This window comes from Crotalus tigris, unplaced genomic scaffold (assembly GCF_016545835.1).
Source record: "Crotalus tigris isolate CLP2741 ecotype Arizona unplaced genomic scaffold, ASM1654583v1 scf7180000020588.15403103151:6194809, whole genome shotgun sequence".
NCBI classification, from domain to species: Eukaryota; Metazoa; Chordata; class Lepidosauria; order Squamata; family Viperidae; genus Crotalus; species Crotalus tigris.
The window spans coordinates 330,808-358,464 of record NW_024098092.1 but is presented as its reverse complement, the minus strand read 5'-3'; the positions used below and the strand labels follow the sequence as shown (position 1 = coordinate 358,464).

The 27,657-nt window shown below is 58.2% G+C and overlaps 1 protein-coding gene across 5 annotated transcripts; it reads right to left on the bottom strand.

The window, feature by feature from the left end:
• Positions 1-25,219, bottom strand: LOC120319183 (RAP1 GTPase activating protein). Of its 5 annotated transcripts, none has more exons than XM_039367724.1 (26): positions 25,113-25,219; positions 18,899-18,934; positions 15,991-16,087; positions 13,862-13,897; positions 13,226-13,273; positions 12,768-12,806; positions 12,346-12,522; positions 11,009-11,112; positions 10,838-10,916; positions 10,517-10,570; positions 10,307-10,390; positions 9,438-9,538; positions 9,190-9,319; positions 8,949-9,104; positions 8,751-8,822; positions 8,376-8,462; positions 8,056-8,196; positions 7,639-7,770; positions 6,683-6,760; positions 4,532-4,641; positions 4,175-4,288; positions 2,932-3,052; positions 2,396-2,498; positions 2,121-2,224; positions 1,968-2,013; positions 1-1,772 (listed from the first exon to the last, which is right to left on the bottom strand). In XM_039367724.1, the coding sequence occupies exons 4-25, from the start codon at positions 13,877-13,879 to the stop codon at positions 2,005-2,007; spliced, it is 2,061 nt and encodes a 686-aa protein (XP_039223658.1). In that variant the 5' UTR covers positions 13,880-13,897; positions 15,991-16,087; positions 18,899-18,934; positions 25,113-25,219; the 3' UTR covers positions 1-1,772; positions 1,968-2,004. The 5 variants fall into 5 exon arrangements, with proteins under 5 accessions (XP_039223658.1, XP_039223654.1, XP_039223655.1 ...); XM_039367720.1 differs by lacking the exon at positions 25,113-25,219 and adding an exon at positions 20,410-20,504; XM_039367721.1 differs by lacking the exons at positions 6,683-6,760; positions 25,113-25,219 and adding an exon at positions 20,410-20,504.
• Between the last annotated feature and the right edge of the window lie 2,438 nt (positions 25,220-27,657).

Sequence of the window (27,657 nt, the reverse complement as noted above, 5' to 3'; positions counted from 1 at the left end):
TTTTTTTTTTATTTTTTATACACAGGTCACTGGAAACACCAATACGAGTCTTGGAGTTTAAATTAAACACAATGTTGAAACATTGTTAAGTTCATGGATTTTGTGCATCTTTTTTTTTTAAATAAAATTAAATAAAATTAAGCAACCAAAACGACCCAAAAAGAAAGGACGGATTTACCCAACAGACATGAGAGAGAGAGAGAGAGAAAGAGAGAAAGAAAGAAAAAGAGAAAGAAAAAGAGATAGAAAGAGAAAGAGAGAAAGAAAAAGAGAAAGAAAAAGAGACAGAAAGAGAGAGAAAAAAAAGAGAAAGAGACAGAGAAAGAAAGAAAAAGAGAGAAAGAGAGACAGAGACCCAGACATCACAGAATTAATATTTTCACATCACCAGAAGGATGTTTAAAATTAAATGTGGATGCCTGGGAATTGGAGGAACCCCTTTCCCTGATCCAGACACCTGTGGAGCCAGCCGGGTGTGTTGCCCACAAAGGTGTGGTGCCCCCCCCAAATCCTGCACAGCACGGGGGGGGGGCAGGCCAAGCACAGCACAGAGGGGGAGGCCTCTGCAGTTTAGAGCCCAGCCAGAGCCCGGCTGTGGGGTGAAGGGGGGCTGGTGGCCCACCTGCCCTGGACCAGCCTGAAAGTCACCCCAGGGCACCCACAGACCCAGCCGAACCCCGCCATTCCCTAACTGACCTGGGGCAAGATTGTCAAAGTTTCTTTGGGATGAACATCGGGGGAGAGACGGGGAACATCTCGGTCCCTCCCTCCTGCCAAAATTCCTTAGGATAGGAGGGACAATGGCTGCTGTGTGTGTGTCTGTGTGTGTGTGGTGGGGGGCAAAGTGGACAGGGAATGTGTGACAGGGAATGTGTGACAAGAGCGGAGGGCAGGAAAGAGTGCGCCAGCCGGGCAGGAGAGAGAGAGAGAGAGAAGGAGAAAGAGAAAGAGAGAGAGAGAAAGAGAAAGAAAGAGAGAGGAGGGAGGGAGAGAGAAAGAGAGAGAGAGAAAGAGAGAGGGAGGGAGGGAGGGAGGGAGGGAGAGAGAGAGAGAGAGAAAGAGAGATGCAGAAGGAGCCCTGGTGACAAGGCCAGTGGGAGACCCAAGACGGAGGGAGCTGATCCAGGCGTAATCCAGATGTTGCCCCATAAACGCCTCCATCCGTGGCCTCCACCGTGTGCTGAAACCCGGGTCCAGAAAACACGCAGCCGATGGAGATGCTCGACTTTCCGGGGGGGGGGGGAAGAAAACACAACTTGCAGGAGAGAGCTGCTCCTAGCCCAGCTATCCTCTTCCAAGGTGGCCCCTGGAAACAGGGGGGGCTACCGGCTTCTGCAATAGGGAAGCCAGGAAGAGGCCGATGGCTCTCTGCCCACCCCACCCCACCCGGAGGTGACGGCCCCCACAAAGGGACCTGGGGAGGGGAAACAGTTGGGAAACACACAGGCCATCTCCGTCTCCTTGTGATTGTCCAGCGTTTGACTCCACAGGCTGGAGGGATTGGGGGGGGGGCAATGGAATTGGGGAGGGGGCATCGTTGAGCACAGCTCATGGAAAAGGGGGTGGGAAATCAAGGCCCAGAGAGTCCTGGGTGGGCCCAGAGCAATGCCACTCCCGGCGTGCCGGGAAGCCACTGGATGTGGCCGGAGAGGAGAAGCAGCTGCATAAAATGGAGAGTTGAAGAAGCAGGTGTTGCTGGTCGGAGCGTCGTCTCGGAGAGAAAAATGGGGGCTGCTCCCGCGTTGCCTCAGCTTGTGCTTCTTTGTCGTGAGCTGTCAGAAGTGGGGGGGGGGGCAAAGGAAGGGTCACTCCCCAGGATGGCACCACGGAGGAGAAGGGAACCAGAAGGGATAGGGAGGAATGGATGTGTTGGGGCAGGGCCCCCGAACTGGGTCTTTTGAGGACTTGCCGGGGGCTCATGGGTGGGGGCCCCCCAGGGAAGATATCGGGGGGACACCAGGCCTGACCTGCTCAAGAGGCACATCCACGAGACCGGTGGGAGAGTTAGCAGCTCTGGAGGGGAGGGGGAAAAAAAGGAGAATTAAAACCGGTTCCTGGAGAGACCGATTCCCCTTCCCAGAACAGGACACTTCCTCCCCCAGTCCTTGTGGAGCCCTCACCAGGTGTGGGGGCTGTGGGTCCGAATGTTCCAGCTGGATCTGGATCTCGGGGCAAGGGGGGTCCGCGCGCTTCCTGGGGTCCGGCTGGGGGGAGTGCGAGGGGCCTGGAGGGGGAAGCACCAAAGCAACTGGGATTAAAACCAGCCCTCCCTCCCTTGTGAGCAAAGGGATCCCACACTGGGCAGAGTGTGTGTGTCTGTGTGTGTGTGTGTGAAGGCCAGCTCCTCCGGAGCACCCTTATGGGGGGCGCTGCAAGGAGGGGGCAGGGGGGGTACCTGGAGAGCTGCCCCCACTGGGGGTGCTGGTGCTGTCGTCCAGCCACGTGCTGTAGATGAAGGAATTGCGTTTGTGGGAAGGCGTGGGAGGGAAGTGGCTCTCCTGGGACAGAGAAAGCAGAGGGCGGCTTAGGAGTCACCCAGGCAAGAGAGAAAGGCTTTTCCCCTGCCAAGCTCCTAGTCCACAATGTTTAGAGCAGGGCCAGCCTTCGAGTGGGGAAGCCCTTCCACGTGGGCTGCAAGACCCCCTAAGAATCAGTGTCAAGGGCTGAAATAGTTGAGCCGTTTCCGGCCACGGAGCCCCCTTCTATGGCTGCCCAATGCTTACGATAGGAGACTTTCATTCACTGAACAAGCCAGGATTTCCAAACTGTGGCCTGTTGCTTGCTGTCTACCTTCAAAGGCACCTGGAGCCACCGGGAAACACTCTAAAAGCCAGTTTCATGCCTCTTTCTGAATTCCTTCCTGGCATCTGTGTACCAGCCCATCTCCCTTCATCCCCCCCCGCCCCCCACCCACCCTGGGTACCACCTCACCCCGCTGGTGTCATCCCGGCTGGCTTCGGCGTCCTCCACCATGCTGCCAAAGCTACTGGCGCTGGAGGAGGAGCGGGAGGATTCGTGTCCGGCTTCTGGCTTCGGCATCACCGGATCTGGCCTACAAGACGGTGGAGAAAGGTATTATTGTAGATCGTGATGCTAAAGAAACTATTTTAATGTTGAACCTTTTTACAGTGGCAAGGTTATTGGTTGGACAATATTGGAAGAAAGATTCTTTGCCTACTATAGAAGAATGGTTGCTTAAAGTTTCTAATTTAGCAGAAATGGCTAAAATTTCTGCTTATTTGAAGGATCATTCACAAGAAAGATACATCTCGGTGTGGAGAAGATGGATAAATTTTGTACAGAATAAATATGGGATTCGAAAGTATTATTTAGCTTTTGAATAACTTAAAAGTTTAAAATGGGAATTATTTATATTGTTAATTATGCTTTTGTTTGAAATTTTTCTTTTGTATTTGAGTTAAAGTATTTTAGGGATTTTATTATTTGTATAGTTGGATAAGTTTAGTTAGAATTTGTTTATTTTTTTTTAACCCTGTAATCAGCTCTGAACAAAAGTGCGTATAGTCCAAGCCATGGTTTTCCCAGTTGCAATGTATGGCTGTGAAAGTTGGACCATAAGAAAGGCTGAGCGCCAAAGAATTGAGGCCTTTGAACTATGGTGCTGGAGAAGACTCCTGCGAGTCCCTTGGACTGCAAGGCGTTCAAACCGGTCAGTCCTAGAAGAGATCAACCCCGACTGCTCTTTAGAAGGTCAGATCCTGAAGTTGAAACTCAAATACTTTGGCCACCTAATGAGAAGGAAGGACTCACTGGAGAAGGGCCTAATGCTGGGAAAGATGGAGGGCAAGAGAAGAAAGGGACGACAGAGAACGAGGTGGTTGGATGGAATCACTGAAGCAGGAGGTGTGAACTTAAATGGACTCCAGAAGATGGTAGAGGACAGGAAGACTTGGAGCAACGTGGTCCATGGGGTCGCGATGGGTCGGACACGACTTCGCAATCAACAACAACAAATCAGCTCTGGGAAGTAAGGGGGGGGAGGGTAAGGGCGGGGGGAGGATACTGTTTTGTATAAAAAAATTGTATAAAACTTTTCAATTAAAAAAAAAAAAAGATGGTGGAGAAAGAGGGCTAAGGGGCGGCCTGGAGTCAGAACCAAGGCCGGACTCAGCCAGCAGATGCCCGGGTGGTGATGGTGGGCCCCACTACCCACCTGTTCTTCGTGGTGGGCATCTCTGGGGAGCTCTGATTGGAGGAGTTTTCGGAGTGAGGCTCCTGGCCGGTGTGGTTGTCATCGGGCGTCTGCGCAGTGCCCGTCGGGCTCTCCCTGTGGGGCACACAGGTGGGGTTTCAGGATCAAGGCTGGGGCAGAGGGAGGCTGGGTGGGCGTAGGCACGGGCCCTTCCTCCAAAACCAGCTTCCTTCGAATTGCAATGGGCTCCAAGCCTGGGATGTCTCTGTTGTGGTTTTGGTGCACAATTGCGGCCTCTGGCCTCTGGCGCAAGAAATCCCAGGTGAGCCCGGGAAGCCAGCCAGGGGGAAAGCTGCCTGCAGCCTCCCCCCACCCCACCTTTTCTCCTGCACTTCCTGGATGTTCTCGATGCCGATGGCGCTGCTTCGCCGGGACCCAACTGGCCCGGATTTCTTCCGTGTCGGACTCTTCCCGGGAACAATGAGGGACTGCAAGAGAAGGGGAGAGGGAGGGGGTGTCATTAAGCAGAAAGGTGAAGCAGGGACAGGAGAGGCACTCCAAAGAATTGGGGAGTGGTCTCTAATTTGGGAAACCCTGCTCCAGAGCTGACCAGCAGGCACAAGCAAGCCGAGGGCGGGGGTTACGCGAGAAAGGCCCTCCCCATCTCAAGCTGCACTAACCACCATCGTTTATTCCAGACGTTGCCAATAATCTTTCCTAGCCAACCCCCCCCTTGGGAACTGCACCTGCTCGGGGTCCCTGAACAGCTACGGCATAGCCGTGGGTAGCCCCACGGCATCCAGGGCCAGACCCCGTTGGGGCAACCCAAATCTTTTGGGCAAAAAGTGCCTAGGATGCTCCAGAACAGAGTCTGCAAAACAGGCCGCCGAAGGGGTGCAAAGTCATACCTCCGCCCCCTCCTCAAAATACACCCCCCCCCGTGCAGCATGCCAAGGATTTAAAATGCTTCTCTGGAGAAGATGCCCCAGTGGTGGGGCAGAGGTAGAAGGGGAAGCAAGCGGACGGGGAGGGGCAGTTTAGAAAAATGGAGGCGTTGAGCCAGAGAAGACACCCCCTCCCCAGTGGGAAATGGGTCTGTCTTCCTCGCAAGCCTCCATCTTTCTTCTTTTTTTAAAAAAAAATCCTGCAGAAGGACAAGGACAAGGCTTGTTGGTTTCCCGCCCAAAGAAGCCGCATGCTATTGAACTCTGAACTTTGCGCGTTCCTCCGTGAATAGTCTCCAACACTGGAAGTTTTTAAGGAGAGACTGGACAGCCATTTGTCTGAAATGGTATAGGGTTTCCTGTCTGAGCAGGGGGTTGGACTAGATGATCTCCAAGGTCCCTTCCAACTTTACTATTGTATTATTATGGATCATCGCACAGTCAGCCAGATGTTCAGACTGGATTTGGCACTTTTGTCTACCTATCGAGGCCTTACCCAGGACCTGGGATAGGCAGATGTGGATGTTTTATGGTATTACAGATATCGTCGCAGGATGGAAGCAGTTCCTAGTAAGGCCGCCTTTTGCAATTGACTAATGGCGAATTTGTCAATGCCAATGGTGTTATTATTATTATTATTACTACTATTATGTCTATTGGCTCCCAACCCACCAGGAGAGACCACTCCTCAATCTTACGGGGAGCACCAGGCTGCCAGCGAGAATGAGAGACTTTGGAAGTACCCAATGGGATGGGAGGCCCAGCTTGGCTGGCTGGGGGAGGGGGGCGCTTCAAGGGCTCAGAAATAATAACCCCCCCTTTAACAGATCCCACCCCCGTTCATGCATGCATCCGAGGTCCGCCTGAAAAGGGGTCTGTGGCAAAGGTCACGTCTGCCCCCTTTGCATGGAACGTCTAACCGCCTTCCAGGCCAGCTTCCTTGGGATCCCGGCTTAACTGCAGATGCTGAGGGCTAGGGAGGAAGGAAGGCTTCCCGCCAGAGGGAGGGTCCAGGACCCCCCCCCCAGGACTCAAATAGAAAGGCCAAAAACACAAAGGAGCCCAGGGGGGCCTCTTCCAGTCAAATGCAAAGGAAACGCATTCCCAGCAATTTCCCAGGTTTAGTAAGGATGCCCCAGGGTGGAGGTGGGGGTGGGGTAGGAGGCTGTGTGGGGCATGCATGCAATGGGGTGGGAAAAGGGCAGTGGGGGGGGGGCTGGGGAAAAAAGAAAGAAAAAAAGAAAGAAAGAAAGAGCGGGAGAGAGAGAGAGAGAGAGAGAGAGAGAGGGAAAGAGAGAAAGAGAGGGAAAGAGAGGAAGAGAAAGAGATAGAAAGAGAGAAAGGGAAAGAGAGAGAGAAAGAGAGAGAGAGAAAGAGAGAGAGAGAAAGAGAGAGCTAGAAAGAGGGAAAGAGAGCGAGAGAGAGAAAGAGAGCGAGAGAAAGAGAGAAAGAGAGAGAGAGGGAAAGAGAGAGCTAGAGAGAGAGAGAGAGAGAGAGAAAGCAAGAGAAAGAGAGAGCGAGAGCAAGAGAGATGGAAAGAGAGAGAGAGAGAGAGAGGGAGAATATGAAGAAAAAGTCCAGCCACCTCTTCAATGGTTCCTATGCCTATCGCGCTGCCTCGGCGTCCGTACCTACTTGACGTTTTTCCGGGCACAAGCAATGACTGGCAAGCGGGCAGAGCGTGAAAAGGAGAGAAGGCAGAGGGAGAGAAGGGGGGGAACAAAGGAGGATGAGAAAGGGAGACAGAGAGAGAGAGAGAGAAAGAAGTCATGCGAACAAAATGGCGCTCAATTATCCACCAAGGGGCCAGCCTCCCGGAAGGGCCAAGGCAGCCAGCGGGCATGGAGGGGGCATGAGAAGGCAGAGGAAGCTGTTGGGGCTGTGCCTGGGATGGGATGGTGGGGGGGGGAGGGAAGCTGGGAGATGTTTGCCTGGGGTTAGGCAGCAGAAGCAATGCCCAAGATGGGGAGGGGGTCTGGATGCTGGGGCCTCTGCCACGCTCACTGCCTGCCCCCTCTTGTTACAGCAGCCCAGATGCTCTCTGGCATCCACCAGGCGCCCCCCCACCCCACCCCACCCCAGCAATCCTGGGGGAGGAGGCAGGAGAGGGTGGGAGACGGTCCCCTCTTTTAAGCTGGTTCCTGCCAACCACTTGGGGATGCTCAATGCTCCTCGCCATGAGGAAGGGGAGGTGGGGACGGGCAGCAGGGTGGGTGGGCTTCAGCCTACAAGACCACCCCTCCCTTCCAAGCCCTGCCCAATGAAGGGTCCCGCCCGCCCCTCTAGGCAGCCAACTCTCTCCCCTCCAGTCAAGGCTCCTATGTTGGGGCAAGGCTGCCACCCAATGGCCACACTGGGGCACTGCACCACCAAGGAGGTACCACTGGCCTCCTTGCCAGCGCCCAACGCCACCTCTGTTGTGGTGGGGGCCAAGCAAAGACGAAGGTCAATGCAGAAGGTGCTGGAAGGACTGGGGGGGGGCTCTGGAGGTGGGCAAGCGGGCACTGCAGGGGGAGGCCGGGAGCGGGGAGGGGCACTCACTAGGCCGCTGGCTTTGGTGATGTCAGGGCTGTGGTGCCCAAAGCTGCCACTTTGGCTGATGGTGACGGTGTTCTGCTTCTTGCTGCTGAGACCCACGGCGTCCATCGATTGGCTGCGGCTACGGATCACCCGCTGGAAGGGAAGGCCGGCCTGCCCTAAGCAACCCTTGCCCTCCCGGGGCCAAAGCGGGCAGCAGGACTCGGGGAGGGGGGGATGGCCACTCGCGGTCCAAGGAGCACAAACTCTGGGACGTCCACTGCCTACCCAGGGGAGGGGTCCCGCAAACACTCAAGAGAGGCTGCAGCCCCCCAGACCTGGGAGCGCGGGCTGGGGAGGACGGAGAAGGGTGCCAAGGGCTGGAGAGGCAGGAACCCACAAGATGACCCCAGGATCCCCGGCCGCGCTGCCCTCGCTCACCTTGAACGACTCGAAGAAGCTGCTGCTGCCCCCTCCGCCGTTCTCCATCTTCTCCTCCTCGCCCCCCAGGCCCATCATGGACTGGCTGTTCAGGTGCAGCTCTTCGTACAGGGTCTCCAGCAGGGCCGCCCGCGTGCGCTCCTGTCACGACATGAGACGGCGGCAGAGACTATGGGAGGGTCAGCCAGGCGGGGAGCGGGGCATGGAGGGAGGACTGGGGCGCCCCCGCTTGCAGCAGAGTCAGCCAGAGAGGCTCTGTGGCTAACACACGCACACACACACACACACCCCACACACACACGCCCATCCCGGAAACTCACTTCCAGTTTGGCAAACTTTTCTGCTTTGTAGCAGGCGTATTCGGCGTTGATCAGCTTGGTCAAAAGGAACACTTGGAAGTCTGGCCCCTGCAGGGAGAAATGGGGGGGGGGGATTTGCAAGGTTTGGTTTGGCTGGGTGACACCCCCACCCCACCCCAAGATTTAGCCCAGGATTCTGACCAGCAACAGGACTGCCTGACTGTCCTGTGACAGCCCCCAGACCCAGCTGAGCATGGCCTGCCCACCCAGGGTCTCTCGCCCCTTGGGGAAGCAGAGTGGGTGGGTGGGGTGGAGGGGGGTTGTGCATGGTGCTGCAGCCTCCCCACCCTGAATGCCCTGAAGGGGGGGGGCCCGCAGGGAAGGAGACGCGCTCACCTTCTGGAAAATGGCTGGGTTGGGCAGCGGAGGCCCAAAGAAAGGGACGTCGTCCCGGGCAGTGACTGAGACCTGCAAGACACAGGGCGAGCCGTTGGCATTGGCACTAGGGGGCTGCCCCGTCTCGGCCGGACCCAGGACCCCATGGAGCGGCTCCCACCCACCCCTGCCAGCCCCCCACCCCCACCCCAGGGTCACCTTGTAGAGGGTGTTTTCCGAACAGGCGTTCTCGACCTGCACCACCACGTAGGCGTGCAAGAAGTTGGAGGCGATCATGTCCGGCACAAAGGGGGTGTTCTCGTCCTGGAAGACGATGGCCACGATATCGTTGCCGATGTGGCGCTTCCGCTGCAGCTGGGGGAGGGAGGGGAGAGAGAAGAGGGTCAGTGGAGACGAGGAAAATTGTGTGTGTGTGTATGTGTGTCCCTGGCCGTCTTACCTGCTGCGCGTCCCCTTCGGTGTACGGCAGCTTGGTGGAGACGTGGAACATGATCTCCTTGTTCCGGAAGTTGCAGTAGACGGACTCGGTCCCCGTCTGGCCGTGCGTCACGTCCAGGCCCCCCCGGAACCTGCGCAGGCCCCAGAGAAAGAGGCCTCAGGCCAAGGCCTGGGGAGGGGGTTGCTGGGGAGGAGCAGCTACACACACACACACAGGCACATTTTGCCCCCCCTCTCGGCTGCACTCACCCCTTAAAGTCCTGCAGCTGTACCTTCTGGCCCAGGAACTCTAGGAATTCGCTAAAGGCCGCGCTCTCCTCCGTGGTGCTAAACAGCTCCTCTTCCGACGTCTGCGGGGAAAGGAGGGGGGGGTGCCCGGCAGCGGAGGGTGGGGGCACAGAGGGAGGTCTGGCTCAGGCTCAAAGGCGGCTGCTGAGCACAGCATGCATCCTGCCAGATCCCTCCCCAACAGTAGTGGCAGGCAGGGCACCCCGTCTGGTCCACGGCAGCTGCATGGGATGGGGGGGACAGGCACCCTCCCTGCCCGTGGCTGCAGGTGGCACTGCCTCCCTGGCATCTGAAGCAAAGAGGGGTGGGGGGAGGAGGATGTTGGGAGGGTCCCTTGGCGAGCTTTTCCCTCCAAGGGCCCAGCCCCGGGGTCTTCAAACGTGGCCCTTTGAGGACAGGTAGACTTCAATTCCCAGAATTCCTCAGCCAGCGTGGACTTCAACTCCCAGAATTCCTCAGCCAGCATGCCTTTTAGGACGGGTGGACTTCAACTCCCAGAATTCCTCAGCCAGCATGCCTTTTAGGACGGGTGGACTTCAACTCCCAGAATTCCTCAGCCAGCATGCCTGGCTGAGGAATTCTGGGAGTTGAAGTTCACCCGTCCTAAAAGGGCCGAGTCTGAAGACCCCTGGCCCAACCGGAAGGGCAGATGGAGCCGTGCTTCAAGAGAAACAACAGAAGAGGACGGGGTCTCTGCACAGTGCCCGGAAGCCCACCTCTATGTCCTCCCCCAGCCTGGCCAAAGGCTCCTGGCCCCCTCTCCCCACCCAAGGCTTCCCGCAGCCTCACCTGCTCCCTCTGGGGGGGGGGGACACGAGGCACAGACCCACCTGACCAAGTTGCTGGTATATCACCCCAAATTTGAAGTTATTGCTGATGACGTGTTCGTCGAAGGTGACGATCAGGCGGGAGGCCTGTGGTGGGGAGCAAAGCGGGGGGGGGGGGGGGGAGAGTTGGAGAGACTGGAAGGGGGCGGTGGGGAAGGGGCTTTTCCATCAGGGTTTCCTCCCTCCCCCCCTCCCCTCAATTCACACTCCTACCTTGGGATACAGCACAGGGTAGAAGCGGTCAACGTTCACGTCTTCACAGACCAGCTGCGGTCAAGGAGGGGAGAGGCCTAGTCAATTGACCTGCCCCCTTCTGCACGGTGGGGAGACCCTCTCCACGCCCCCCCCCCGCTTTGAGTTTTTGTGACTGAGACACCTCCCTCTGCCCTCACACCCTCCCTGCGGTCATCTCACACGGGCTCCAGCCAACGGGGTTGGGGCCAAACCGCCAGGAGGAGACACCAAAACCCATGGCTGATCCGGTTCCCTTGCGGGAAGAGAGAAAGTGGGGGACCCCCCAGCGCCCCAACTTGCCTTGGCCATCTGGACCACGTTGGGGAACTCGGTCAGGCAGGAGATGGGGATGACGTCGTGATAGGACCGGCTCTTGGTGCTGCAGGGGGAGGAGAGTCAGGGCCAAGCCGGGGGTGGGGGGGACAGAGAAAGGGGGCCCCAGCCCCACTGCAGGAGGCGCCCCACTCTCACCGCAGGAGCAGGCGCAGATGTTCCTGGTCCCCGATCACGTCGTACTTGAGCGAGAACACCAGGTGTCCCAGCGCGCCGTCCACCGAGTAGTAATTGAAATGCTCCTGAGCAGACACAAGCCAGGAGAGGAGATGACCGAGGCCTACTGCTCCTGACCTTGGAGGCTCTACAACAGTGGTTCTCAACCTGTGGGTCGGGACCCCCATTTGGGGTCGAACGACCATTTCACGGGGGTCGCCAAACAACGCAGTCCGCCATTTTTTCCCCCTTTTCCTTAGCTGTGCTACTCCCTTTTATTCTATTGGCTTTTGAAAGCCAATAGAATAGACTCTCTTGAATAGAGTCTAATTCTATTGGCTTTCAAAAGCCAATAGGAATTGTCCAGGCTGTCTCTGCCCTGCTGAGCCCACCAAAAGTCCCATTCTGCAAACGGTGCTGCACCAGTGGAGTAGTCCTCGACTTACGACCGGTTGGGGGTCGCGGCATTAAAAAGGTTGAGAACTACTGGTCCAGAGAGACCCCCACCTCCCCCCCCAATTCGCCTTCATCCCTCTGCGAGGCCTCCTCCCGCTGCCTTTCTGAGGAAGGGGCTTGAGTTGGGGGGTCCTTCTGCCCCCCCCATGCTGCTTTCCTTCGAAGGCCAGGGCAGGAGCAGGTCACCCAGACCTGACCCACCCAGCTGGGGCAAAGTGCAGCCCCTCCCTGCCTAGGGTGGCTGCCCCACCCAGAAGGCACACAGCTGGCTCAGGGCCTTGAAAGCAGTAGGCGAGTCCTGCAGATGGGGGGAAGGTCTTGAGTGACTCCACGCTGGGGGCCCCCCAAAACTGCAGCACCCCTCTTTTTTTTCTGTGCCCTACTCAGAAATCCGCCCCCTCTTCCATCTTGTGCCCTCAGAACAGCACCTGGGGCCAACACAGAAAAGGAAGGGGAGAGAAGGAGGCTGCCCTGCAATTCCGGGGTGGGGGGGGATCCCCGTGGAGCCCTCCGCCCCGGAGAAAAGACAGGAACGGCTCATCCTCCAGGTTAGCTCTGACTTGTCGCATTCCTTACATTCCTCCCAAAATCGGCAGGCCCAGGCAGAGCGGGAGGCCCAAGGCTGGCCTGGGCAGAAGCAGCCCCGGGGGGGCCTCCGTGCACCCCGACTTTGGGAGGCAGCTCCAAAGAGTCGGAAGGCCCTTGGGGTCCACCCAAACATCCCTTCCAGATGGAAGGGAAAGAGGGGGGAAGCATCAGGAGGGCAGAGCAGCCTCCAGGTGGGGGTCCCAGTGGGGTTAAGAGGGGGTGCTCTTCCCCTTCCCAAGCCCCCTCCCTCCCTCCCTCCCTCCACGGGGGCTGACCTTGCCCAAAAAGTGCTTCCGGTAGACCCTGGCCAGGTGGTTGCATTCCAGCTTGACCTTACAGCCGGGAGACTGGATTTCGGCCAGATCCAGCAGGTCGTGGTTGGTCCCCTCGATCCAGTAGCCCCCAAACTGGGGGAGCAAGATGAGCGGGAAGGGCGCCTCCCTGCCCAAAACCTGCAGAAGGGAAAAACGTGGGTGGGGGGAGGGCTATTCGAACCCTAGACAGGCGGGTAGGTAGGGAGGAAGGGTCCCCCCCCGCCTCGCCCCTCCCTGCCTGGACACCAGGGGAGGCCACCCCAACAGCCCTCTTCCTAAAAAGGGAGCACAAAGAGGACAAGAATTCTCCCCCGACACTCTTGAGGTAGACTGCTCCTAAACGGAGAGTCTCCCTTCCATCGGATGGCTTGGCTCTTCCTTACCTCGTGGACGCTGGGATAAGGGATATAATCCTCTTCCGTCTGCCAAAACACAAAAAGGCCCTTGTGGGTCAACGCACAAACACACACACACAAACCTGCGCTTCGCCCCCCCACCTGCCCACCCACCCACCATCGGTCTTGGAGCAGTGGGGAAAGTCTGGAAGAGCTTCTGTGGGGCTGCAGGGCCCCCCCCCATCCCTGCACTGGACAGGAGGGGCAGAGCCCCCAGCCCATAATGGGCGAGGGAGAGGCTGAGAAGACACACACACACAAACACAAAGGGAGTTTCACAGGGTGTAATAGGGGCAGAGAGAGGAAAAAATTCACTTTCAGGCTGGCCAGAATTCTGCCTCAAGACAGTAGAAGGAGCTCAACCGGTGGGCTTTCTGCCTGGGGTGGGGTGGGCTGGGCTGGGGGGCCGACGGAGCACCGGCCCTGCGGAGAGGCAGAGCACCTACCTTGAGGGGAGGGGGGAAGGCACAGCGCTGCTCGTCCATCCGGTTTCCCTGGGGGGGGGGGAGAGAGAGACCAGCCCCAGAGTCAACAGCCTTTCCTGGGCCGCCCGCCAGCTGTGCCAGGGCTGGGGCAGGCGGGAGGGCGGCACGGAGATCCTGCTTGGCACACGTTGGCCTGGCCTGGGCTCCGGCACAGTGGGGGGAGGGGGGGTAAAGCCTGGGTCCAGCTGCAAAGGCACAGCCCGGCACCAGGCGGCTCCCAGATGTGGCCGTGGACCCCAACCGGGTTGGCACCCTGGCTCTTTCAAAGCCCCTTCTCCACCCCTAGGGACAGCTGTGCCGGCCAAGGGTGATGGATACTGCAATCCCCCCCCCCCAGAGCCCTGGGGAAGAAAGGCAGCGGTGGATGATGAGCTCCAGGGAAGGGCGCCTCTGAGCATGCAAAGAGCACGTTTCTCACCTCCAATGCCCGGAAGGGGGGGGGGAGTGTCGCTCCCTTCCTTGCCTGAGAGTCCCCCCACTCTCAGAAAGGATTGATCCACCCTTTATTCTCCAAGGGGTCTCTGTCGGATGGACCCCTCCCCATGGCTCCTGAGTCCCCCCCCCCACAGGCTCAGGCTTGGGAGTGGCTGGACTCACCTGCATCTTTTCAATCATCGCAAACAATTCGGTGTTCTGCAGAGAGACAGAAAGGACGGGCTGGGGCGGGGAGGGTCCGGGGGGGGGCGCCCGGAGGAGACCCTGAAGGGGAAGGGGGACCCCCTTTGCCGGCCAAAGGCTCTTCCTGCACCCCAGAAGAGGCACAAAGGCCCAGGCGACCCCTTAGGCCAAGGGAAAGGCCGAGCAGGAGGTCAGCGATGGAGGGGGGGGGAAGCCCAGGAGGGCGAGAGACCCCCCACGGCCCAGGATTCTCCATGACAGGCTGGCGAGCCCTCCCTGCCTGCCCCTCTTCTCCCCACCGCCCTCCTTCTCTCCATCTTCCCCCCAGGACCCCAGGCTGGAGAGCCCTCAAAGCTTGCAAGCGCCCTGCAGCAGCGGCTACTCACGCTCCAGCCCGCGTCCTCGCCAGCCCCCCTCCATTGGGGGGGCTTGGGAGGGGGATCCGCCATTGGCTTTCCTCTCCTACCGGGGTGGGTCGGATCACATCCTTCTCCCCACGCGCTGCAGCGGAGGGGGGGCAGGAGGGAGGAGGGAGCAGCCCCACCTAGCCCCACCTCTGGCAGGTCGGTCCTTGAGTGGAGCCGAGGGAGGGGCGAGGTGCCCGGCAGCAGCACACGCCTGGCATCTGCCCCTGCCGCTATTGGGTGCCGGCCAGGTGGCCGGGCTGGGAGGAGGCAGGTCTTCCTGGTGGGGGGGTGGGGGGAGGAGGGGGGCCAAGAGGGTCACCATGGCAACTGGGGAGGAATGGAGGAAGGGGGCCGCCCAGCGGAGGGGGGAGCAAATCCTTGCAGGAAGCAGAAATGCTGGTGAAAATGAGGATGTTTCTTCCCCCCCCCCTCCCCATGGAAGGGAGTCCACAGGTGGAGCGGCCCCCTCCCCACAGGAAACTGGCCAAGGCGAAACAACATTGAGGGGTCACAGGAGAGCCCCCCCCCTAATGCAAGTACTGAACTAAAAAGAAAAAAGTTCCTTTAATTGGCCCTCCATCGCTTCTCTGGGGGGGCTGCAGGTTGGGGGGGAGCTCTCTGCCCACTGTTTCTTCCCCCCTCCCCATGGAAGGGAGCCCACAGGAGGAGCAGCCCCCTCCCCACAGGAAACTGGCCAAGGCGAAACAACATTGAGGGGCCACAGGAGAGGCTCCCCCCCTAATGCTAGTACTGAATTAAAAAGAAAAAAGTTCCTTTAATTGGCCCTCCATCGCTTCTCTGGGGGGGCTGCAGGTTGAGGGGGGGGCTCTCTGCCCCACTGTTCTGTCTCCCTTCCTAAACTCCAACTGCCCAACTTTATGGGGTAGGGGGGCAGCAGACCTGTCGGGAAGCATCCGACGGGGGCGCTTGGGGGGGAGGACGGCGTCCATGTGAAAAGTCAGATGAAGGGCTGGCTTCCGTCCTGCCGGCCTGGCTAGGCCACCCCAGTAGATGAGCTGATCTGCAGGGATCTGCAGGGATCCACTGGCAGGCGGGCCCGTTGCCCTGCCAACCCGCTCTCCCTCCCTCCCTCTCGCAGTGGGCATCCATCCTGCAGGAGCAGTTGCCCAGCACGGCCCCCAAACCTTCCCCGCTTGCAAGCACAGCGGCTTCGCCAAATGCCCAGCGGGGTCCCCCCCCCAAACGTCTGCCCAGGCACTGGGATGCCAGTCCCAGATCCTGCAAGAGGAAGGGGAGGGGAGGGAAGCAGGGAAGGGTCCCCCCCTCCCGCCAAAGCCTTTTAATCTGGAGAAGATTGGCTGGCCAGCCCCTTCATGAGGCAGGCTGTTCCGTTGGCTCTTGCCATCAGAAAGTGCCTCCAGGCAGCCCTCCCCGGTTCTGGTTGTGCCCTCTGGCCCGATTGGGGACCCTCCCAACCTCAGAGGCAGAAGGCCTGCCCTGCAGGGGTGGTAGAAAGCTATGAGTGGTTGTCGCACTCAGCTCAGCTGCAGAAAGCCTGCCCCATGAAGCTGCCTTCGCCTGGGAGGGGGGGGATCACGGAGGGGACTTCCCACAGCCCCCCGCCCCTCCAGCTATGGGCGACTCTAGGACACAGACTTTTGGGAATGTGGGCGGGAAGCCACAGCGGCACCCAGTGGCCCCCCAGTGCCCCCCCCCCAATGCAGCCATGTTCACCCTTACCTTGGGATGGAGAACCGTGGGGTGCAAAGGGGAAGAGATTCTTCTAGGCAGCTCTAGGGGTCCGCTGGAGGAGGAGTGGGACAGCCCATTATTTTTCCTGGGGGGGGGAGAAAAGACAAGGTTGTAGGAAAAAGATCCATGCAGCTAAAACTCCCTAACCCAGAGAGCCTTTATTTGGGGGGGGAATCTGGGTCTGTTGATATCCCGAGACCCTTCTCTTGGTCTGCAGGGGAAATTTAATGCAGGGCAGGGAAGGTGGGTTGGGGGCCAGAAAGAGCCCCTCACCACTCAGCCGGGACACACCGGGGGTCCCTGCGCAGTTAGCTACCTGGGGAGGGTCTTTCTTTGGGCAACAAGACCCCTTCATGGGCAGAGAGCTGCTTACTCTCCCCTTGTGCCTCTGGCCGCCATGCCCTCAGCTCCCAGTGGCTGGCAGGGACCCCTCCCCAGCATGTCACCCTGGCAACGGGATGCAGATGCTAATCGACAACAGGCGGGCGGGGGGGGGGGCAGGGAGACACTCGGCGTATGCACAGAGGCTCCACAGAGGCTCCACGCAGCCGAAAGGAACGCCTGGAGCAGGCAGCCCAGCCTGTCTATAAAGTTTCCATAGCAACCAGATAACCGGTAATTGATTGGCAATTATTCTTTGGGAATCACGCCACGCTGGTGACAAATTGTGTGCCATCTCAAGGCGCCTGCCCAGAAATGGGGGGGGGGTAATATGGCTGTCACGGCAGCTGATGCCTCCCACCCCGGAGCCACCTGGCGCTTCGAACGCACCAAGCACAGGGATGCTCCTGGATGCTCTGGGCACCGGACCCTCCCTCCCGGCCCCCCAAAAGCTTTGAATGTGGCCCCTGGCAGGAAACCCCCCCCATGAGGATGGGGGTCCGAGCGCTGCAGCTTTGCTCTCCCCTCTCCCCACCCAGGGCACCCCTGCAAAAACAGGGGCAGGTTTAGGAAAAAAAAAGCCCCCCAGCCCCAATTGTCTGTCTTGCTAAAGGGGGTCAGGCATTCCCACAGGTGGCCACCAGAGGGCGCTGCCTACTCACCCTCCCCTCTCCAAAGAAGTGGGCGGGGCCCGACCCTAACAGCTTGGATTTGGACACCTCCTCCTTTTAAAGGGGTCTTCTAAGCCCTGACCCCCACTCCAGTCTAGGGGAGGGGGGGCTGAGAGAATGAAGGAGGTGTGATACCACCAATGGGCAGCGATAGAACAACATTAACTGGAAACTTCCCAACAGTGAGGACAATTAGCCAGTGGAACAGCTTGCCTCCAGAAATCACTGAAGATTTTAAAGAAGAGGCTGGACAGTCACTTGTCTGAGATGGTATATAGGTCCTCCTGCTTGAGGAGGGGGCTGGACTAGAAGACCTCCAAGGTCCCTTCCAGATTCTATTCTATTCTATTCTATTCTATTCTATTCTATTCTATTCTATTCTATTCTATTCTATTCTATTCTATATTCTATATTTATATTCTATATTCTATATTCTGTTCTACTCTATTATTCTGTTCCATTCTATTCTATTCTCTATTCTACTCTATTCTATTCTCTATTCTATTCTATTCTATATTCTACTCTACTCTACTCTACTCTATTTTCTATTCTATTCTATTCTATTTTATTCTATTCTATTCTTCTTTCCATATTCCATTCCATTCCATTCTACATTCTATTCTATTCTATTCTATTCTATTCTATTCTATTCTATTCTATTCTATTCTATTCTATTCTATTCTATTCTATTCTCAGCGTTTTTCAACCTTGGCTACTTTGAGAGGGGTGGGCCTCAACTCCCAGAATTCCCCAGTCTAGGGGAAGACGAGCATTGCTGGTTATGGGGGGAGCCTTCCAGGCCCCTCCCTGGCCAAGCAACGGAGGCTTCCTTCACGCGAGGCTGGCGAGGGCATCCTGTCAGCAGTCTGGGGTGGGCGCTGTGCCAGAGAGGACCCTGAGAGGCTTTGATTGTCCCCTCAGGAGTCGGGGTGGGGGCAGAGGGTCCCGGCACCCTCCCTCCATTATTCAGAGAGGGAATGGGCTCATTCTCCTTCCCCCCAAATGCAAAATAGAGGTGGGGGAGGCCAGGAGATACTTGAAATTGGGGGGGAGGGAGAGAGAGAGAGAGAGAGAGAGAGGAAGAGAGAGAGAGAGGAAGAGAGGGACAGAGAGAGAGAGAAAGGGAAAGAGAGGAGAGACAGGGAGAGAGAGAGAAAGGGAAAGAGAGGCAGGGAGAGAGAGATAGAGAGGGAGAGAGAGAGAGAGAACGACAGAGAAAGAGGGAGAGGGAGGGAGAGAGAGGGAGAAAGAAGAAGGGAGGGAGAGAGAGAAAGGGGAAGAGAGAGAGAGGGAGGTAGGGAGAGAGAAAGAGAGAGAGAGGGAGAGAGAGGAGATGAGAGGGAGAGGGAGAAAGAGGGAGGGAGAGAGAGAAAGAGAGAGAGAAAGAGAGAGAGGGAGAGAGAGAGGGAGAGAGAGAAAGGGAAAGAGAGAGGGAGATAGAGAGGTAGGGAGAGAGAGGGGGAGAGAGACATAGAAAGGGAAAGAGAGAGAGGGGGGAGAGGGAGGAAGAGGGAGGGAGAGAGAGGGAGGGAGAGAGATGCACCTCCAGCAGAAGATAACAAAAGCATCCTGTAATTTGGAAAAGGTGCCTCTCCACAAGAGGGGGGGGGAGCCTTGGGGTCCAAAGGTGGATGTACCAAGCCAGCCGTGTCTCCTGGGCACCAGAGGCCAGAGGCACCCCATGCCCTGGCACTGCCCTCCTAAGCCTGGCCAAGGGCAAAAAAAATCCCCATGCCAGCTTGTGCCAGCTTTCCGACTGAAAGCCCGGGGCGATGCTGCTCCCTCCCCCCCCCCAGAGCCAAGCTGGGCTCCCAGCATGCCCCGTGCCGGCATTCGGTACTCACCGCAGGCTCCAGGGGTAGACAGTCGTCTTGTCCACCCTGAGGGGAGAGACAGAAAAAAGGCCGCAGCTTCAGCATCCGGAGCCAGGCACGGCCGGAAGCCTCTCCTGAATAAAGCCGCCCTTTGGCTCCATGGTGCCCACCATTCCTCTTTGCCAGACAAGCCTTGCCCCCCCACCCCCCACCCTTTGGTACAAAGGCACACCCCCCCACACACCAAATGTAGACCAAAGGCTGGAAAACAAACAAGGGCTGTTTGGGGTTTCTCGGCCGAGTAGCAAACCAGTTCAGCCGGCCCGAGAACCGGTCCTCGTGTTTGGGGTAGAACCATCTGGGAAAGCGGGCATTGCAGAGCGATTAAACCTGCAGCGCCCGCAGCTTTGCAGCACTCTGCCAGGAAGCCCCCCCTCCCTCCCTCCCTCCCTCCCTCCCTGGGATGCAGCAAAAGGGGGTGTTTGGTGGAGCCTCCCCTCTCAGGGGCAGTCCACCCCCCCCCTCCTGGGGTAGGGAGGAATGAGCAGGAGCGATTCCTGCACAGCTACAGGAATTCACGGGAAGGCAAGGGGGGATGGGACCACCTCCCCAGCAGGTGGAGAGCCCGAGGGGTGAAGACGTGGGGGGGGCACCATTCTGGGCACAAAGCCCCTTCCCCTGCTGGCATCAAACGCATCACCCTGCCCAGCTGGGAGCAAAAGCACAGTCGAACTGGGGGCCACAAGGTGATGTAGCTGGATGAACAGCATCCCTTGGGAGGGGGAGACGAATCAACCTCCACCACCAGCCCCCCCCTTCCCACAGCAGCCCCCTACCAATTCTTTTACTAATGTACAGATAAGTCCATAAAGGGGGGTCTTCACATCAGAAGCCGCCCATGGCCAGAGTAAATGGACTCTCCCCCCCCCCACTAGCAGCTCTGCCCCCCGCCCACGGAGGAAACGAAGAACAGGAGCTGCCTTGTCCCAGCAGACGAGGTGGCTTTGCGGGGGGGGGGGACACACACAGAGCAAGGACCTGCTCAAACCCAAGCAGGACAAACCCCCCCCATTTCAAAGCAGAAAGACACAAAGGATTTTTCTAGCAGCTGGCTGGGAGGGTGGGAGGAACAGAAGAGTTACAGAGCCACCCTCATTCATGGGGGGGACACGGGGGGGTTTCCTTTCAGCCCTTAAAAGGCCAGTTTTGGCAACCGCTTTGTTTTTCATGCACGGGACCCGAGTTCAGGATGCTACAAGACACGGCTGGCGAATAGGAAAGGGGGGGGGAATAGCCTCTTTTAAAAAGGCTTATTAATTGTCTTAACTGAGGTTAATTGGCGCAGCACCCCGAGGGAGAGCGAGAACAAGGCCATTTTTAAAGGCAAAGGACTGAGGCTGGGCACGCCAGCCTGGCTGGGAGGGGGGGGGGAGACATGCAGAATCGGAATACAGGTCTGGGAAACAGCCGAGGGAGGAGGCAGAGGGGATTGGACTGGCCCCCGCGGATGCAGTCCTCCCTCCAGCCCCCCCACCACTCACCCTCCATAGGCCCCGAAGGTAAAGCTCCGCTTGCGGGACCCCATCCCGGCTCCTGGGAGTGCTCGGTGGGGCTGCCCGCCCTGGCGCTGCCCGCAGCAAAGCTCTAGAGCCCAGCGGAGAAAGGGGGAGGGCCGGGCTGGCCCCTCCCGCCCGCCCAAAGGGGTTGGGCGGCTGCAGAGGGCCTCAGGGCAGCCGGCGGCCAGCCGGCATGCCCGGCGGTGGTGGGCAGAGGGGCCGCTCAGCCTCCCAGCCGGTGCCAGTCTCTGCCAGGGCCATCCCAGACCGCCTCCCTCGCTCTCGCCCCCCTGGGCAGCTGTGGGAGGGCCCGGAGAACCCTTTGCTGTCCTGCAGCCCCAGAGACAGCCTGGCCCTCCTTTCTCTCTCTCTCTCTCTCTCTCTCTCTCTGTATGTGTGTGTGAGAGAGAGAGAGAGAGAGAGAGAAAGAGAGAGAAAAGAGAGAGAAGAGAGAGAGAGAAAAGAGAGAGAGTGTGAGGAGAGAGAGAGAGAGAAAGAAGAAAGAGAGTGTAAGGAGAGAGAGAGAAGAGAGAGAGAGTGTGAGGAGAGAGAGAGAAAGAAGAGAGAGTGTGTGTGTGAGGAGAGAGAGAGAAAAGAGAGAGAGAGAGGAGAGAGAGAGAAAAAAAAGAGAGAGAGTGAGAAGAGAGAGAGAGAGAAAAGAGAGAGAGGAGAGAGAGAGAGAGAAAAGAGAGAGAGTGAGAAGAGAGAGAGAGGGAGAGAAGAGAGAGAGAGTGTGAGGAGAGAGAGAGAGAGAGAATAGAGAGAGAGAGAAGAGAGAATGTGTGTGAGAAGAGAGAGAGAATGTGAGAAGAGAGAGAGAGGAGAGAGAGAGAGAAAAAAGAGAGAGTGTGTGAGAAAAGAGAGAGAGAGAGAGAGAGAGAGAGAGAGAGAGAGAGAGAGATTTTCACACAAGGCTTCCTTCGGTGGGTCAAAATCCCCAAGATCCTCTCTGTCTCTGCAGGAGATTCTAACCCCACCCCACCCCAAGGAGGGAGGGCATAAATAAGAGAAAGGTGGTGGGCGGACCCCAGACTCAGCCAGGGAGGGTGGCCCAGGAGCAGGGCAAGAGCAGCCCACCGTACCCCTCGGCTTACAGCACAAAGTAGGCTCTCAAGCATGTACAGAGTGCCTTTCTTTGGCTCCTGAATCACATCTGTGACAGACGCGTGCATACAATGCAGGAAAAAAAAAACAACCCACAAATGATTGGGACCCCCTTCCCCAGCACAGCTTGATTCTAGTCCAGGGGTCTTCCAAGTTGGCCCTTTGAGGACTTGTGGACTTCAACTCCCAGAATTCCTCAGCCAGGCTGAGGAATTCTGGGAGTTGAAGTCCACAAGTCCTCAAAGGGCCAAGTTGGAAGACCCCCTGCCATAGGAAGTGGATTACAAGTCCTGGCATCCGATAGGCAGCATGGATGGCTCACAGTCAGGAAACGCCCCCTACTGGAGAGTGCCTGGCGGTGCTCCCGCCGGGCACAACAGAGGCAGCCTGCGTGCATGTGTGCGAGTAGCAGCACCGTGGACAGCGTCTCCCAACTGCTTCCTTCCCACCAGTTGTGCTACACACACAGCCACACGCTTCGCACGCTTCTGCCTCTCCTGCCCCCCCCCCAGGACCTGTGACGACCCCCCCCCTCCACTCAGCCAAGCAACAGGTTTTGTTTTGCAAACGACGCACTCGAGAACACCCAGCGGGGTCCGTGCACACTGCACACCCACCCGCCCACCTTAAACACGCACACAAAGGCGCCCAAAAGTTCCTCTTTCCAAAGCAGAAAAACACAACCTCCATTCCGCTAACACAACAACGCAGGCCACAGCTCCCCGGGGCCAGAAAAGAGCTCTGGAAGGGCATGGATTACAGTGGGCAGAGAGAGAGAGGGGGGGCTCTGGGTTCAAGTCCCAGCAGGCCTGCCTGGAGCCAGGGTAGAACCGAGCGTTCCCTTCTCTTTAGGTGAAAAACATAAACAATTCCTGGTTGTGAGGCTTAAGCTCACAACCTTTAACACTTTTACAGTGGCCCTCAACAGAGCTGCCCCCCCCAGTTTCCTCCGGGGTGTCTCCAAGCTGGATGCCCGTAATAGGCGGCACAGCGAGGGGGCTTTTCCCCTACACAATTCAGGCATCTCCTGGCAGCCTAGGACACGGGTCCCCAACCCCCGGTCTGTGGACCGGTAGCGGGCCACAGCACGCCAGCAACCGGTCCGCACAAACAAGCAAAGCCCCATCCGTGGGATGCAGGCAGCACACAAAACCACACACTCTCTGGTCCGTGGAAAAACCTCTCTCCACGGAACCGGTCCCTGGTGCCCCGAAGGTTGGAGGCCTCTGGCCTCTCCTTCTTCTCACGTCATATCCGTTATCGGACGTTGGCGATCCTGTTTTTAATCAGCAGCCGCACGAAAAAGTGCTGCTGAGTTTTGTCCGAAGCAGATTTTGAAGCCACGATGTTCTTCTTCTGCCTGGATCACGTTTGCCTTCAGTCTTTCCCTGAGATTCTTAGCACCCCTGCCCCATTTAAGGGGCTCCCCCTGCCCCATTTAAGGGGTGCCCGTAGGTTTTGCCGCCCTTAAGGTGATTTTCCTGGGAAATATAGAGTGTAGTAGTCGTCCCTTTGCTTTCTACACGGCTGTGCACACGCTGTTCAAGTGGCTGCCACCACCCCGTGTGCTGTTCTTCTGAAGCCGGTCCAACCAATATGGTCTCTGCCTTTAGTTGATACTGGGGACGCAGCTGTCACTCACCAGGCCTGTTGGTCCAAGGAGAAGGACCAACCCACCATTATAGCATAAAAGCCCTAATGGGGAGGGCCCCCCCCAATCCACCACCCAGGGATGCGCTCTGTGGGGGATCCAGGCTCCCCTAAGACATCTTTGGCCTAGGCCAGGGGTAGGCAACCTTGGCTCTTTTATGACTCGTGGACTTCAATTCCCAGAATTCCTGAGCCAGCATGAGGGAAACTTTGGCCCCTTCATGACTCGTGGACTTCAACTCCCAGAATTCCTGAGCCAGCCATGCTGAGGGGAAAGAAAGAGGTTTCTAAGTTCCCCCATGCCGGCTCGGAAATTCTGGGAGTTGAAGTCCACCAGTCATCAAAGAGCCAAGGTGGCCTACCCCTGGCCTAGGGGACGTCAACCTGAATCGTGCCTCCCCTGCTACAGATGGGAAGACTGAGGCTCAGAACAGACTGCCTGGCTAATGAGCTCGTGACGGATCTGGATGAGGCACGCACGCAGGCAGAGCTGGCACCCCTCCCTGTTTCTGGGAGACAAAGCCTGGCACGGAAACTTTGCCAGGCGAGGGGTAGCGGGTGGCGGGTAGGAGGTGTGAAGCCGCTGAGGAGTGGGCCCCGTTTTCAAATCTGGCAGAAGGCAGCCGGAGCTGAATAACAAGCAAGCGGGGAGGAGAAACGGAATGAGCGAACACGGGCAGGAGCAAACGCCCGGGGCGGGTGGGGAAGCGGGCAAGGCAACTGGGGGGGGCAGGGTGGAAGAGCGGGCATGGCATCCTGTGGGGAAACTAACCCTCCAGGACCCCCTGCATGCATTGGTGAACTCAGAAAGCACGGGGGGGGGACTTTGTCCATCTCTGCCACCTCCTGCAGGGCCGCCTGGGCAATTGAGGCCACCTGTGGGCGAGGGAGGGCACAGACCCTCCCCCTCGTGGAAGTGCCGCATGCAGGAGGGCTGGAGTGGGAGGGAGGGCACACGAGCCTAGAGGTGCACGTGGCAAGCCAGACAGAGGCCGGGCACGTTTTCCCGCAGGGCACCTGCCAGACCCCGAGTGCCCTCTCTTCCTTCTAGATCTCTCACCCACACAAACACACAAACACCCACACACACAACAGAATCAGCCCTCCAGGATGGCCTGCCTCCCCTGGCTGATGATGTAGCTATACTGACGCCCTCTTACCTGGCGCAACCTTCCTACCCTGCCAGGAGGGTGGGGGGCGGCAGAAGACGCCCCCCCCACCAGACTCCAGGAAACTCCTCTCCTACCTCGCAGCCCCCCCCCACCGGCCCTTGGCTGCCCACCTGGCGGCCTCCTCCGCCGCAGCCCCCTCCCCATGCCCGCTTCCCCCGCCAGTCCAGGTGCAGGGAGAATTTGAGGGGGGGGCTTCCAGTTCAAGGAGAGGAGCCGGGACCCCCGCCCAGGATTCCGAGGGGCCCCGCCTGGCGGACGGGCAGCAGCCGGGGGCGCGCCTTCGCAGACAGGCGCAGGGAGGAGACCCCCCACTTCCCAGGAAGGGAGCCCCCCCATCCCAGCCCGGTCTCTTCCAGCGCGTGGGAGAGGCCGGCAGGAGCCCCCCCGTCCCCGACTGCCAGCCTGGCCCTCGCCCTGCGCGGCAGCAGCCTGGGGCGCGCATTCGCAGGTGCAGCCGGAACGGGAGCCCGGAGACCCCCATTTCCCACCCCGTTCTCTTCCAGCGGAAGGGAGAGTCCGGGAGGAGGCCCCCCCTCCCCGACTGCCAGCCTGGCCCTCGCCCTGCGAGGCTCTCCACGACCCGGGAGGCGAGGGGGGGGGACGAAGCGGGGAAGGGCCGGGAAGGAGGGAAGCTGGAAGGCTGGAGGGGGGGGAGGATCTCCTCCCTCTCCTGCCCCGGGAAGGGCCGGGGTCTCCGCGCGCCCCTCCCGCCTCCAACGGCCTTGGTCCGGGTAGAAGCGGTGGGAAGAGGGGGGAACCTACCGGAGCCGCCGGGAGACGCGTCCGCCGCCGCCGTCTGCCCTCCGCGGCGAGCCGAGCCGGGCAAGGAGCCGCTCTCGCCTCGCGCGTGCCCATTGGACGCCCGCCGCAGGAGGGGGAGGGGCCCCGGCCGGGGGGGGGAGGCGCGCGCGCCCCCCGACCAGGCTCGTCCCCGTCTCTCGGGGAGGGCGGGGGCGCGCCCGGAGAGAAGGAGGTGGGGGGGGTGTGCGGTTCTCGGCCCTGCGGAACGCGCTGCTACGCGGTGCGCCCTTTGGGGAGCCTAGCAGCACCTGGGCTTCGGGGTGTGTGGGGGGGGGGAAGCAGGGAGTTTGGGATGGGGTGGGGTGGGGCGAGGGGCTAAAGACGGGGATGGGAGGACCGGCCCCTACACAGCCCCGGGAGGACTTTCCGCAGGGTGCTTCTGAACCATGAATCGCTTTTTTTAAAAACAAAGGTTCTAGTCCTCATCGTTCCAAATCCAGGCTAGAAGAAAGCAAAATGCCTGCCGGCCTCCAGATAATTCTCCCAGCCTCTCTGCTATTATTGGCTGGTGGATTTTCCTTCCCCCACCCACCCACCCCCTTGATTTTTCCAGAGATTTCCTTGACTTGAGCCTGCAGGAAAGGAAAAATCCAAAGGGTTGCAAAATTCTCTTGGACACACACACACACTCCATCTTCCTCGGGCACCCACTTTCGCACTGGGGACCCAACCGTGGCTGGAGAGAGGCTGCAGCACCACCCTGGCACCATTCAGACCTGGGACAGCACCCTCCATCCTCCTGGGCTGGAGAGAAAAGGCCCACAGCCAGCGGCTCCGGGCAACGCGGGGGGGGAAGGGAGGAGGATGGACGCCCACGCTGTGGCTGATGGACTTTGAACCCGGCCAGGCTGTTGGTCCTTGGCAGGCGGAGGGAGGGGGGGTAGAAGTGTGCCAATGGGGGAAAGGCCAGCAACATCATGGGAACGGGCCTGGTCTTAACAGGCAAGGGGGTTTATTTATTTATTTATGAGACTTATATACCGCTTTAAGTGCGAGCACTCTCTAAGCGGTGTACACCAGTAAGCAATGTATATATATATATATTTACATTGCCCCCAACAATCTGGGTCCTCATTTTACCTACCCCAGAAGGATGGAAGGCTGAGTCCACCTTGAGCCGGTGAGATTTGAACCGCTGACCTGCTGAACACAGTCAGCTAAAGTGGCCTGCAGTACTGCACCCTAACTGCTGTGCCACCTCAGCTCTTCAATAGGTGGGTGGGCAAATCAGAAGATGGGCATCTGCGGCCCTTTGCTGGCAAAACCAATTTTTGGCCAAGACAAAACACCGGCAACGGCTATTCTTAGGGGGGGCTACAAATAAGAAGGCAGTTCCAACACTTCTTGTTGTTCTGAGTCCTAGAATACTTTTTCTCAAAGGGCCTTGCTTTTAGGCCAAACCGTTAGCGGCAGGAGAGAAATTATATTATTAATATTAACAATAATAATAATAAGAGTTGGAAGGGACCTTGGAGGTCATCTAGTCCAACCCCCTGCTCAGGCAGGAAACCCTATGCCATTTCAGACAATCTCTTCTTAAAAACTTCCAGTGTTGGAGCATTCACCGCTTCTGGAGGCAAGTTGTTCCACTGGTTAATTGTTCTCACTGTCAGGAAGTTTCTCCTTAGTTCCAGGTTGCTTTTCTCCTTGATGAGTTTCCCTCCGTTGCTTCTTGTCCTGCCTTCAGCACTTTGGAGAATAGCTTGACTCCCTCTTCTTTGGGGCAGCCCTGCAATACTGGAAGACGGCTATCATGTCACCCCTCGTCCTTCTCTTCATTAGACTAGACATTCCCAATTACTGGGTGATTTCCAGCCAGATCGGAAAGCTGACTTTCTCAAGAGCCAGCGTGGCTACGTGCAAACACACAAAGTCTGGAGGGGCTCTCTCTCTTCCCCCCCCCCCCAGCCCAACCTATCCCCTCTGCTCGCCACCTTGAGCCACTGGCCAAAGTGGCCGGCCACAAACCAGTAGCTTTTAACATGAATTCGAATCCATCGCCCTAAACGACCCTGGCGGGAAGGGAGCGAGGGAATGGGGGAGAGAGCGGTCACTCTGACCCCAATCCTGATCCCGGGGAGATTTAGAAGATTTTTTTTTTATGCCTGAAGCGCTCAGTGGGGAAAAAATAAAAACACAATTTTATGCAAGGCAACACAAAATACAAAGGCGACCGATCACGTATACATACTTTAATAAGGCTCTCAAAACTAGTCCCAAAACGTTTGCAGCCCAGGCAGACAGGGCGACGGGGGCGGGTGGGTGGGGGGCTTGACCCAGCCCCCCCCCCAGACCTGGCCAGACTTGAACAGTCTGATTCTCCGTACTCACCCGTGGCAGCGGATCGGCTCTCCCAGGCCTTAAGAAGACTTTTTCCATCCAGAGGGCTCGCCGAGAGAGGCGGCCAGGATGGGGAGGGGGAGATGCCAGGCAGCCCCTACCTTATTTTGGTGGGGGGGGGAGAGGAGAGGGCTGGGGGAGAGCAGGGCCAGAGAAAACCACCAGC

Excerpts from the sequence above, each read along its gene's own strand:
- LOC120319183 (XM_039367720.1), bottom strand. The coding sequence starts at position 20,453 with ATGGGGTCCCGCAAGCGGAGCTTTACCTTCGGGGCCTATGGAGG. Across the intron at positions 13,274-13,861 it reads CGATGATTGAAAAGATGCAG|GGAAACCGGATGGACGAGCA; the intron begins GTGAGTCCAGCC and ends CCCCCCCCCCAG. Across the intron at positions 8,197-8,375 it reads AAAAGTTTGCCAAACTGGAA|GAGCGCACGCGGGCGGCCCT; the intron begins GTGAGTTTCCGG and ends ATGTCGTGACAG.